General features: G+C 42.9%; 1 protein-coding gene across 14 annotated transcripts in view; it reads left to right on the forward strand.

Moving 5' to 3' along the window:
• Positions 1-2,449: 2,449 nt before the first annotated feature.
• CELF4 (CUGBP Elav-like family member 4) overlaps positions 2,450-12,441 on the forward strand; it is an 805,408-nt gene continuing 795,416 nt past the window's right edge. For 3 of the 14 annotated variants that reach the window (XM_083702821.1, XM_083702817.1, XM_083702822.1), the window contains exon 1: positions 2,686-3,056. In XM_083702821.1, the coding sequence (XP_083558947.1) occupies positions 2,777-3,056 (280 nt within the window). In that variant the 5' untranslated portion in view covers positions 2,686-2,776. Of the gene's footprint in view, positions 3,057-12,441 lie in introns of all 14 variants that reach the window. The other 11 variants (XR_014556189.1, XM_083702815.1, XM_083702816.1 and 8 more) reach the window with 8 other exon arrangements.

The raw sequence follows: 12,441 nt of genomic DNA on the forward strand, positions 1-12,441 counted from the left end.
TTGCCAAGGGTGCTTGGGTCTTTTCTCTCTGCGAGGCCCATGTGCCTGCAAACTTTCAGCATAATTGTCACTATAAGATCAAGCTGGACTCTTCCTCTGCCTCATCACACCCCAGTTAGGTATGGTTTTCAGTCCAGGACAATTTAAGGCATCATAGATTTGAAGAGACAACCTCCCCGTGACTTTGTTTTCTTTTTAAAGGCAAACATATTAAAGGAACGTGCATATATCAATAGGACATTTGAAAACAAACATTTCATCAACCCACCATCGCCTAAGCAAGTTTACTTGTGAGTCCCATGGGAAATTGTGTGCAAAAGGACTATCAGCCTTAGCCTTCCACAATACTGCCCCTTCTGTTTAAAGTAATGCACTCCTAGTCCTTCTCATCAACTGCCCCCCCCTCATTGATATAATGTACACTGGTGTACAAGGAACCGAGATTATATTCTTATGAAACATACGGCTGGAAAAATGAGAGTTGATTTAAATATGATTTAAAAGCAAGACCTTGTCTCTCTCTCCTAATGGATGCATCACTTTAATTAACCATCCCACCAAACCATGTGCGTGCACACACACACACACACACACACACGTATACCTGTAACTCATGCTAACGCTTCATGCCTCTGATGAAGTGGACTGTAGCCTACAGAAGCTGGTGCCACAATAAATCTGCAAGCTTTTAAGGTGTCCCAAGACTCTTTCTCGTCATTTTTGTTGCAAGATACTGAGACAGCGACCTGTCTGGAAATTGTCACTTGAACCATTTATTTTTTTAAAAAAAAGAAAAAGAAAAAAGAAAAGAAAAGAATCCCACCGAACCTCAAAAGCTGCAGGCAGGTACCTTAAATCAATATCCAAAATGCATTTAATGAATTCAGATAAACCCCCTGCCAATGTTCATAAATTTGTTTAGGAAAGTGGATGCTTTTTGCAGCTCGTTTATGAACGAGAAGATAATCCACTTGAAAATATTGTGTGTGCATATATATATATATAATCTAGAACAAAACTACTAATCAACATTTATATATAGATCTCCCTCTCTCTCTCTCTGTCTAAACAGAATAACTTGCAGGCTGCAAAAGCTCTCCTTTCTCAACACACTCGTATTTTCCCTGCCTCTAGTAGAAGCTTATGCCACCAGATGTTTCTGCGAGATTTCATTTAAAGCTAAGAAAAATTGCTTTGAGCTACATGTTGTATTTTTTTTTAATCCGATGCCTGCTTCTCCCTCCCCGCCCCCCCCCAAATAACAACAGTGAGGAAGGAGGACGGTGGGTTGGAGCGGGAGGGGGGGAGATCCTACTTCTTTTATTACACTGTGACTTAATTAAGTATAATGCATTGTTCCTATAAACATTTAAGAAACCTGGTGCCTACTGCGAGAGCGGAGCGAAAATGTTTACTCGCCTATCAATGAGCAAAATAAAAAAAAACCCCCAAGAAACTGCACCGAGACGGTTCAGGGTAGAATTTTTACCTTTTATAAGGAAAGGAGCCCTTAATACAGCCTCCTTTCCCCCTCCCCAAATCCCCCTCTTATAGCCGAGGAAAAAAATGCCAAGCTAATTTGAAGGAAAAATAATTAACAGCCCAGACAGAATTGGAAACACAGACACAAATGGAGATAGCTATGACACGGATAATAACAATCACCACTTTCACTATCATATCACCACCACAACAAGAAAAGACCTCTGGTGTCCAGGTTGCCTTCATATCTGTAGTTCTTTTATTAGCAATGTTTTAGGAGAGAGAGGATATTTAAAAATAAAAATAAAAACGAGAGAGAGAGAGATTGATTTAAATAGTTTAAAAAACACAAAAAAACAAAAACACCACCTCGCCAGCACAACCTCGTTTTATTTGGGCTATTTTGTTTTTTCTCTGTCTCTCTCTGCTTTTCCTTCTCAAACAAAAGGCTTTCTTTTTCCTAGCCATTACTGGAAGGAAAAGTCGAGATGGTTGGGTTTGCAGAAGCTGGAAAATAAGAATAAGGATAATATATTTTTTTTTAAAAAAAAAAGAATAAAAATAAAATAAGAAATGCAAAAAGAAGGGGGAGCGGCCCTACCCCCCATAAAAAAATATTAAGGAAAAAAAATTACGAAAAATCTCTTGGCTTCTGCAAAATGCAACCGCTCCCCGTTTGCCCGGTTACCACAATAGACATTGACTCTCTCTCTCTCTCTCTCAAAGAACCATGCGCCTGACGCTATTTATAGCCAAGGCAAGGACTGGAATCTACCACTGGGCAGGCAGACGGGGGTGGGGGTGGGGTGGGGGTGAAGTGGGAGGAGGGGCGAGGGGGTTCGGTGGAACCAAAGCGAAAGAAAGTGCCCCTCCAGCCCCCACCCGCCTCCCCCCTGGTCTCCATCCCTCCCCACCCCCGCGCGCGCCTCTCCCCCTCCCTCCCGCCCCCTACCCCCCAGCCTCACTGGCATTTTGAACCGATCCAGCCTGTTTAAACGGAAAGGACAGAGATCCTGGCTGTTCAATGTATTAAAAAAAATCAGTTCAGACCTAGAGAGCGAGAGCGAGAGCGAGAGAGAGAGCGGGAGAGAGAGAGAGAGAGAGAGAGAGAGAGAGAGAGAGGGTGGAGTGAATGTGTGTGTGTGAGAGAGAGTGTGTGTGTGTTCCTGTGTGAGAGTGTGTATGTGTGCGAGAGAGAGAGGGAGTGTGTGTGTGAGAGAGAAAGAGGGAGCGGGAGAGAGGAACAGAGGAAGCGAGGGGGGGTGGGAAAAAAAGGAAAAGAAGATTTTTCTCTATGTATATAAAGATGGCCACGTTAGCAAACGGACAAGCAGACAATCCCAGCCTCAGTAGCAACCACACTAACCCCAACACCAACGGGCACATGAACGGATTAAATCACAGTCCAGGGAACACATCCACCATTCCCATGAAGGACCACGATGCCATCAAGCTCTTTATTGGGCAAATCCCTCGCAACCTGGACGAGAAGGACCTGAAACCTCTCTTTGAAGAGTTCGGAAAGATCTATGAACTGACGGTGCTGAAGGACAGGTTTACTGGCATGCACAAAGGTGAGGTCCGCTTCTTAACTTTCCCCCTTATTCGCAGGGGCTTGGAGGAGGGGAGAGTCCGGGGAAGGAGGTGGTGCTGGTGGGGGGCAGATCCTGCTAGGTTGGAAGCCCATAAAGAGAGGAGGTGGGGGGGTGGAAGGCTGATCTCTTATAGATCCGACTGATCTCCAGGGTGGGGGAAGTTTAAACACAAATGTAGCTAGCAAGAGCCCACCAGGGAAACGAAGGGAGGGACCGCAACTCTCCATAAGGGTGTATGGGAAACGATGGACGGAGCTGTCCAGCGGCTCGTGGTGCTGAAAGGGGCTGCTGCTATTTGGGTTGTGCGGACTCTGCCCAAACACAGAGGCGTTGGGTAGGTGGGTGGACGGGAAGGAAGCGGAGAAAGGGAGGTGGTGGTTATTTCGCAGCCGGTCCCAGACCAGACAACGGCGGACCCTAGAAGAGGGGGGAAATTAATAGGGCGGAGGGGGAGGAAGAGAGCAAAGGAACGGGTGTTAGGATTTTCTGCTCTTTTGCTAAGAAGTCCTCACCGTGGAATCCCAAAGAAGAAAGAAATCGGCAATGTTGTGTGTCTCTGTATACTTAGCCAGCTAGATAAAGAGAAGAGAATTACTGAGAGAGGAGAAGAGGTTTTTAGCGATGCATCCGGAGCGAAGCATGTGTTCAGGCATCCACTTCTGGATATGGGGGTGTGGGGGTATATCTCACTGGGTCAGGAGCGGAGAGGGGAGCTCAGGAACTTTTTAATGACGGTGATCAGAGTTTCCTTTTTCGAGGGGAGGGATGGAGTAGGGGGGTGGGAAACCGTGCTGGGGAACCCGTCTGCTCCTTTCTTCGGCTGAAACCTTCCTTCTTGTTTTCCTCACTCGCGGGGGTTTGGGATGGAAGTCCACTAGCGTTTCCCTTCTCCTTTCTTCCACCCGGGTTTCCCCTGCAATGCTTCGGTGTGTAGTTTAAAGACCACAAAAGGGGAGGAAGTGTATGTTTGTTTGGGGGGTGGGGAGTGAGGAGAGGGCTTGCTTGCAAAAGGCATGCCAGTGTATCGATCGCGTTGCCTGAAAAGTGGGACTGAAGTGAATAAGTTGGATGCGATTGACCTAAAGGACTGGTTTAGGCATAAGCAAGTAGATAAAGTCTGGCGGCCGAAGAACTGCTTTGCTCTACTCGGGGTTTTCTCTGTTTGCTTTTCTCTTATGGGTTTGCCTTTCCACTTCTCGGTTCAGAAGAGGTAATAATAGTAATAGTAATAATGTAGAATACATGGGAAACTTCAATAAGGGGGAACCAAAATGTGGAAGAAGTGCATGGGGCTGGGGTGGGGATCTAGCCGCCAGATTTCCCTTCCCACTTCAAATCCCAGATAAATGCTTCCCAACGTGCTAAGCCAGCCGTGTGTGTCCAGCAGTAAATCTTCAAAAAGTTAATGGCACGTTTTGAATCCCCCCTCATGCCCCCAACCCGCTAGGGGATGGTTATGCAAATAGAAAGTTATTTTTAAAAGAGGAAGAGTTGATGTTGCAAAGGGGTGGGGGAAGGGAAAGGGAGAGAGGATGCTGCACAGGAGAAACTCTGGGGGTGGCAACTGACAACTGCCTTTCTTTCCTTCACTACAGCCACCCCCCCCCCTTCTCTCCTCTGCAGTCACTACAAACCAGAGTCTTATTTTGCCATCCATTCAAGCTTTCTGGAAGGTGGGGTTCTTGAGGCTTAATAAGAGAGGTGTAGATTTGATGGGTAGCTTCATCCCCTTTGGGCGATGTCTTTTATTGTTTTTTGGGGAGGTGGTTGTTCTCCACGACCATCAATGCACGGAAAGTTTATAAAGCTTTTCTAAGTAAATACAAATTCTACATCAGGAGATTACTTGAAAGGGAAAAAAGAAGGAGAAGGATGTGCGTGTATTTCAAGGATCTTTTTTATTATTTAATGGTTGGCTCATGGCTCTTTTATTTTCATTTAAGAGAGCACACATGTACACACATATTATAATTATGACAAAGAGTCCTGAACAGACGAAAGTCCAATAGATAATACCTGTCCTATTTTGTCTAGGTTTGGGTAGCCAGATGTTAACATTTTAATGACGAAGGAGGTTTCTTGAATCATTTATTTATTTAGTTTTAGGCTATTTTATTGTGTGCTTCGTGTAACCCACCCAGACCTCAAGGGATAGGAAGTGCCAGAGAAACTAGCTAAATGGGCTTTGTTAGAATCCAGAAAACTTGCGCCTCTTTCATTCAGCGAATCTCCATCCCACTCTCCCCGTTAAGCGTTTGACTTCCCTGGGTTGCTTAGTTCTAGGGCAGAGTCTTGCTCAAGGCATGCTTAACTTTCACTCCTCGGCATCTTACTGTATTTCAAGGTGAATCGTAAGGACTGTCCAAGTGTCAAGGTATAAGCCCTTCAGGCCAATTTGCATAAGTACAAGCTTGTTTAGTAACCAGGTTCATTTTTTAATCTCTCAAAGCAGCGAGGGGAACGAACAGCAACCAACCCAACCCAATCCCTCTCATTATTCATATGGCACGGCAGGAGGATTTACTGTGGTTTCCAAAGGCACCCAGGGCTGGAACTCCTGGCCTGATTTAGCCCATCTGAGAAGAGTCCTCTGTGATGTTACAGATTTGCTCACTAATCCTGATAAAAATGTGCCTTTGGCTACCTAGTGTGTATTTGGGGGGGTGGGGGCGTTGCTTGCCATTTCTGGTTAATTAGTACAAAGTCAAAAAGCATGACAGGGCTTGGAGAAATAGGATCATATTTATCTTACCATTTTCCCCTGCCTCCCTCTTTTCATGATTGCATTTAAATCAGAAACTAATGCAACCATAAGAATTCATACATTTCCCTTCCTTCCTCTGCTCTGGTTGCTATACCATTCTCTGCTCTTTCACATCCTGTAGTGGGAAGAAAATGCTTTCCATAGGTGAGGCAGGGACAAATACCTCTAGCGGTACTTATTTGCAGACCTTCCTAGGCAGGTATGTCTCTCACTGCAATAGCTTATGGAATGATTGAGAGAACTGGCTTTGTTTATGAAGCCTGCCACGAACCTCTAAACATCGTATTAGACTACAGTCACTTATTCAGGGCAGGTAACTGTGCTGAAATCCACCTAGTTACTTCAGAGTGCAGTGTTGTGGCTGTGTTTGTGTGTGAACGCACACACACCGTTGGGTTTTGTTGTGCCTTGGCTAAAAGGTCTCATATAGATAGTTTGCCGTGCAATCAAACAGCTCCTCTTAGAATGAAGTCCAATTGAGTTCAACAGGGCTTGCTCCTAGATTAGAAGGGACTCTGTCCACTTCCTGGGGAGTAAGTCCCATTGTCAGTAGCATAGTAAGAGAGAGAGAAATGGGCATAACTAGTTTAAAGATGCACAGAAAAACTCCCACCAGAGATCTGTCCTTCTCATTCGGGTTCTAGGAAGGTGAAATGAAATTTAAGATCTGGTAGTTCTATGCAAATTCCAGATAAAATATAATCTGTGTGTCAACTGCTGATTTGGCTTAGATCGGTAGAGCGCTGTACTCTTTTTCCTTTTGTTTTTTTGAGGGGGCAGGAAAGTACTTGAGGAAGGTAGCCCCTGCAGGGATTTTGTTCACAGTTTATCTAGATCATTGACAGGCAGACGTCTTGGCAGCTCAAACCATCCCACCCATTTTTGCAACATATACAAACATACAAAGCGAGTTAGCTAATCAGACGCACTGACAACAAATTCATTCACAACTCCCCCACCCAATTCACGCTTAGCAGAGGCATCTGTTTTAGGTCTGAGTTGCTCAGAGGCATAAAGGTTAGTGCTCTCAGGACAGACATATTATAATGTGCTATCTTTGGAAATAATTTAAGGCCAATTAAGTGGCATTTAAGCCTAATATTTATAAATGAATGAAATCAAAACAGGACCATCCCAAGTGGTTTTCAATAGTATTTCTTCCTATCCATGCTTGATCCGTAACCAAGGCCCGCAGTGCGTTTTTAACTGGGATATACCATCTTTTTTTGATAGTCCTTAGGAAGTCAGGCTAGATCTGGTAGTGAGATTTAGCAAACACAAACACACATACACAGGGTTTAATGGGCTTTTAAAAGCAGAGTTGTGAGAAGGATCATAAGCATTGAGGACTCCATTACCCTGAAAGATAGGGTGTCCTTTCAAGTCTCATCTGAGCAACGCAGCTCATGGAAAATTGTTACTATCCATCACCAAGATGGTGGGGTGCGTGTCTCCCCTACCCCCACAATAAAAGGCCAAACCTCACATTCAGTAAATATACATAGCTAAAAAGAGGTAATATGGGGGAGAATAGTTTATTTCAACTGTCGTCTGTTTCCCCTCTCAGAAACATAGGTCATTTTCGGAGTCGAAAACACCTGGTCTTATAAGTCCACAAATTACCCAATTCACAATAGTCTCTTTTATTAGAGAGAAGCCAGAGTGGGAGAGACAGATGTGAATTAAAGCTTTGTTCAACCTCAGTGCAATATCAGTTTTCAGGTTAGCTGTGAGATTTAGAAGTGCAATGATTGTTAAATTAAGATGCACTGTATGGAGCGATAAAAAAAGACTTGGGGAAATGAAAATGTACTCAGAAAGGGACACAGCTAAATACAGGTGTTGAATAAATGCCTCCATAATTGAAACATAAGGCTTGCGTGACTGAAAGCAACCTGCTTAGTCTTTAGTTGGGTTGTAATCCAGATCGAGTTTCAAAGAGGGAATACACATACACACACAAAACAGCATCAAAGTGGGAGGGGGTAGCATTCTACCTGCAGCCAAAAAGAACCAACTGTTAAACCAACAAACCACAGTGGGTTAGTTTTATGACAAAGAAATAATAATCCATTTTCCTTCTCCAATCGCAATACCCATGAATGTGGAAGTATGTGGGTTTGTTTGTTTTTTAGAATGGCAAATGAAGAGCTTCCTTGCCTCACCCTGCCAAAAGTAAAACCTATTTGTGATAGTATTCCAAATAAATATTGTATTCTTACTCACCCTTGCATTAATCACTCTAGTAATATTAAAGGTATCCTGGTGCATGTTGTGTGTGTGTGTGTGTGTGTGTTTAAAGTTTCTACTTTAATGAATAGTTATCCCACATTTTCTCCCTCACATAGGACCTATTGGCACCATATAGCTGTCAACTTTTCCCTTTTCTTGTGAGGAATCCTATTCAGAATAAGGGAATTTCCCTTAAAAAAGGGGAAACGTTGACAGCTATGCCTATTGCTCTAAGGGAGTTTGGAAATGAATTGAAGCATGTTCTCTCAGGTGTTTTATTTGGATACCATAAACATATTTTCTGACTCAGAGATGTGGAGAAATTCAAATTATTTTTTGTTATTCCACAATAGCCCACATTCGAATGCCTCTTATTGGCAGAAGAACATGGGCACGTCAGAGGAGACAGGTAACAGGACAATTGCCTCCCTGTACCTTGAAGGGAACAAAGGAAAAGAAGGCATGTTCAGACCAATCGGTTGTGGATGTAAAAAGGGATGACAATTCTGATTGTGAAGATAAATACTTTAGAGACATAATCACTGCAGCAATTGGCTGCAAATGTTGGGCCTCTCATGTCCTCACTCTTGGATGTTGAGGAAGGGCCTGTTCCTATATAAATCTCTCCATTTAAGATAATCAGGGAGGCCATTCTTCAGGAGAGGTATCACCTAGGACTTTAGGATTAGGTACTGATTTTACAAAACACTTTCTGTAGTGATACATGTAGATGCACAATCCTATTAGACTCCAGGATGAAAGATGGGGGTCTTTCTGTTTTAATCTAACTTGCTCCTGGGCTAATTTTAGTATAACAAGTCTCTGGCTGTTTTAATCACACTTCCTTTCTGTATTATTGATTTTTAATCTATCGTTTCCTCCTTTGAGGAGTTTACAAGGGAAGGAAAGTGTAATAACAATAATGCAGAGAATAAGAAGTATAAGAAGTTTGCAGTAACTTACTCAACATTGCTGAAAGCTGTTGACACGCAGCAAATTAGTCTCCATGGAAAGGGTGGGGGGGAGTTACCATACTTTTGTTGACTGTGGCAAAAAGTTGGTGAGAATTAGTTGGTAGTCCATTGAGAACTGGATAACACTGAGACAAGGGCAGTCCTGACGTCTGTGGAAGAAATAACAGGAACTCTGAAAGGTGCAGTCATGTTTCCCAATGCTGGTTTGGAAGTGGTAGTTTGGAAGGCTGTGACGTCTTTTGCTTTTAGAAATTGAATGTGCTCCATGAATACTTATGCTTGCCCCACCAAGCAGAGAGGCTTATGACTCCAAAGCAGTTGAGCTAGAATCCCATATTTATCAGCTGAGAGCCAACAACAGTTTGGTAATCTTGGGGAAGGGGTAAATAATAATAATAATAATAATAATAATAATAATAATAATAATAGTCATTATTTATACCCCGCCATCTGGCTGGGTTTCCCCAGCCACTCTGGGCGGCTTCCAACAAAATACAATAGCCTATTAAACATTAAAAGCTTCCCTAAACAGGGCTGCCTTCAGATGTCTCCTAAAAGTCTGGTAGTTGTTTTTCTCTTTAACATCTGGTGGTAGGGCATTCCACAGGGCGGGTGCCACTACCGAGAAGGCCCTCTGCCTGGTTCCTTGTAACTTGGCTTCTCACAGCAAGGGAACCACCAGAAGGCCCTCAGCATTGGACCTCAGTGTCCAGTACATTCACTTCCAGTCATTGACTCCAGACAAACAACAGTTTTATCCTGAACTGGAGGTATCTGTGAATTGTACTCGAGTTTAGATTTCAGATTTTACAGTTGCTTCTTGTGGTCATGGTAAATGTTTCACATCTTACTACTTGTTGATTCTGGCTTCAGAGCTCAATTGCACAGATAGAGAAACCACTTTGTTCAGCCTTCATAGTGATGGACCTAGAGGTGCAAAGTGACCCTCAGCCTTGGTTCAGTCTACCAGAGGAAGTTGTGCAGGCACAAAGAGAGGGATCCAGCTTTCCATTATGGCCATTGGTTTCACTCTTGTGGTGTCACAAGCACATCCAGAAATTGCAGCTCACAAACTCAGATAAATTCCGCTATATATGTATGACATAATAACTCACACAAACCAAGACCATTCCCAATTCATGATGGCTTCACTCCGTTAAGCATCAGTTGAGCTGCCTGTCTTGATCTATCATTGCTCATAGATGAGCATGCATTGAATTGTGGTTTCCAGATGCCTCTTTACAAACAGATGTTTACTCTAACATCTGTTAGTGCTGCTTATTATAATTATTTGGATCAGGCTCCTGATTCTTTGGAAATCTTCTTTAAGAGGAACCAGAATTGTTTCTTGGATTACTGTGTGGCCATTGTTATTCTGGTTGTCACAGATCTTTAGGCATATTCAGGGCAGTGTTTGACAATAGCAAAGTCAAACTTTAACAGGGCCCAACAATTTATTTGTAGAAACTTCTCCTTTTAGAGATGCTGGTGCTGTGAATCTTCCAGGGCCAAGAACCTGCTTTATGCTTGGAACACCATTGTCCTGAAATGCTTTTTGTGCCCTTCTAAATGCCTCAAGATATTTCACCTGGACAGGCCAGATGAATCCACCTTGAATTTCACTTGCAAGAAAAGTATGTAGTAACTCTGCGGCAACTGGTAAAGCTTACTTTTAGATTTGTGTCGCTGGCTAGACTGAAAGTTAAAAGAGGAAGGTGTTGCTTTGGTCTGACTCAGCCGGGACCTTTTCCATCCAACTTTCATAGCCATACAAATATACAAAAATATGATTGGATGCTGTTCGAAGGGGAGGGGGAGTCTTAGACCCCTCCTCCCAAATGCTGTTCCGCTTGCTTGCTGCCGCAGTGCCTGGCATGAGCTAAAGAAAGGGTGTCATTCTGGACTTCACATTTGTTTGTGTTTGTCATCTGGTGCCACTGCTGGGATGCAACTTGCGGGTGAATGCGGTTTTTTATTGTGCATTCATTATACACAACTGACATCTTCTCTGGGGTGGGGAGAGAGAGAAAGAGAGAGAGAAGTCTTATTATTGCAGCTCCTTAAAATAAAGACGGATGACAACTCAAAGCCTCTTGAATAAAGTGCCCAACTGTATGTAGCGGCTAAAAATAAATCATAATCAGCTGGCAAAATGAATGGCGAGACATATAGATATAGACATTGTGTTAGGTTTGTCAAGACGGAGCAACCAAAATATATTGATCAAGGTGAGGGAGGAGGCAAAATGATAATGAACTGGACTCCAGCAAGATTTTAATTGACAATGACTCCCGTGAACCAGTTCTGGACAGTGTATATAAACTGACCACAATGCAACTTTATTGCAAGTTGCTCGCCTTTAATTAATTGTCTCCTTCGTTAAGACTGACTACAGATCAAAGGTTTTAAAGATACTTAGCAGGTTCTTAGTAACGAAGCCTTCAGATGCATTAGAAATATCCGACAGCTTGGCCAATGAGGCGTACCAATTTCGATCTATCTCATCATTGTGCATTTATTCCTTCCTCTCTGCTTGAGCATGGACAACCTTTGCTTAAACTTTAACTATTTCCTAGGGTAGCCACCAGAGCCTTAGGTGAGGGTGGGGTGGTGAGGCTGCCACATCGTAGGTGCCAGTTAAAGGCAATTCTGCAAAAGATTTCCCAGCAAAATTATCGGAAAGGAAATAGCACAGAAAATACATTTCTAAAATAAGGCAAAGGAAGACAAATGTTGGTATTTGGAGCCATAACTTCATGTAACATCAGTATGCCCTTGCCTGTCTGGGTCTATAGCAACTTGTTTCAATTCTAAATCTACAAAAGGTTTATTAGCCAGGCTAATGTTGTTCCGATTAACTTCATATATATATACTATTTAAAATGCATATATGGAACTGCTCTTTGTTAGTGGAGATATGGTGCACCTATGCATAATTTTGCACATTTAGATATGGTACTTTTCATGGACAGAATCCCAGCAAATACAACTATGCGGCATGTGCAATAGGCAAACTTGCAGTTTAACAGTAAAAACTAGGGAATATATCAAAAATTGATAATTACATGAATATATCAAATTCACCCAGGTAGGAAACTGCAGGAAATTTTGGGTAAAGTTTTCTTCTTCTTCTTGGGCTCTTAAAAAGAGGCACTGCAAATCCCTGCAGATTTTACCCACACATTTAACACCCGAAATAATCTGTAGGTTGTGTGGCTTATACTGCAGGAACAATGGGAAAACAAAGTCACCCACAAAATACCTATCCAGACTCTACATACATTTAAATTACAAGCGTGTGCCACATACAGACATAGTTTTGAGTGGGGAAAAAACACACACATAAGGGATGAAATATTTGTCTACATGTTACGGTGAGTGTTCTAAATGTGGT

Source organism: Podarcis gaigeae, assembly GCF_964106915.1.
Source record: "Podarcis gaigeae genome assembly, chromosome: 11".
NCBI classification, from domain to species: domain Eukaryota; kingdom Metazoa; phylum Chordata; class Lepidosauria; order Squamata; family Lacertidae; genus Podarcis; species Podarcis gaigeae.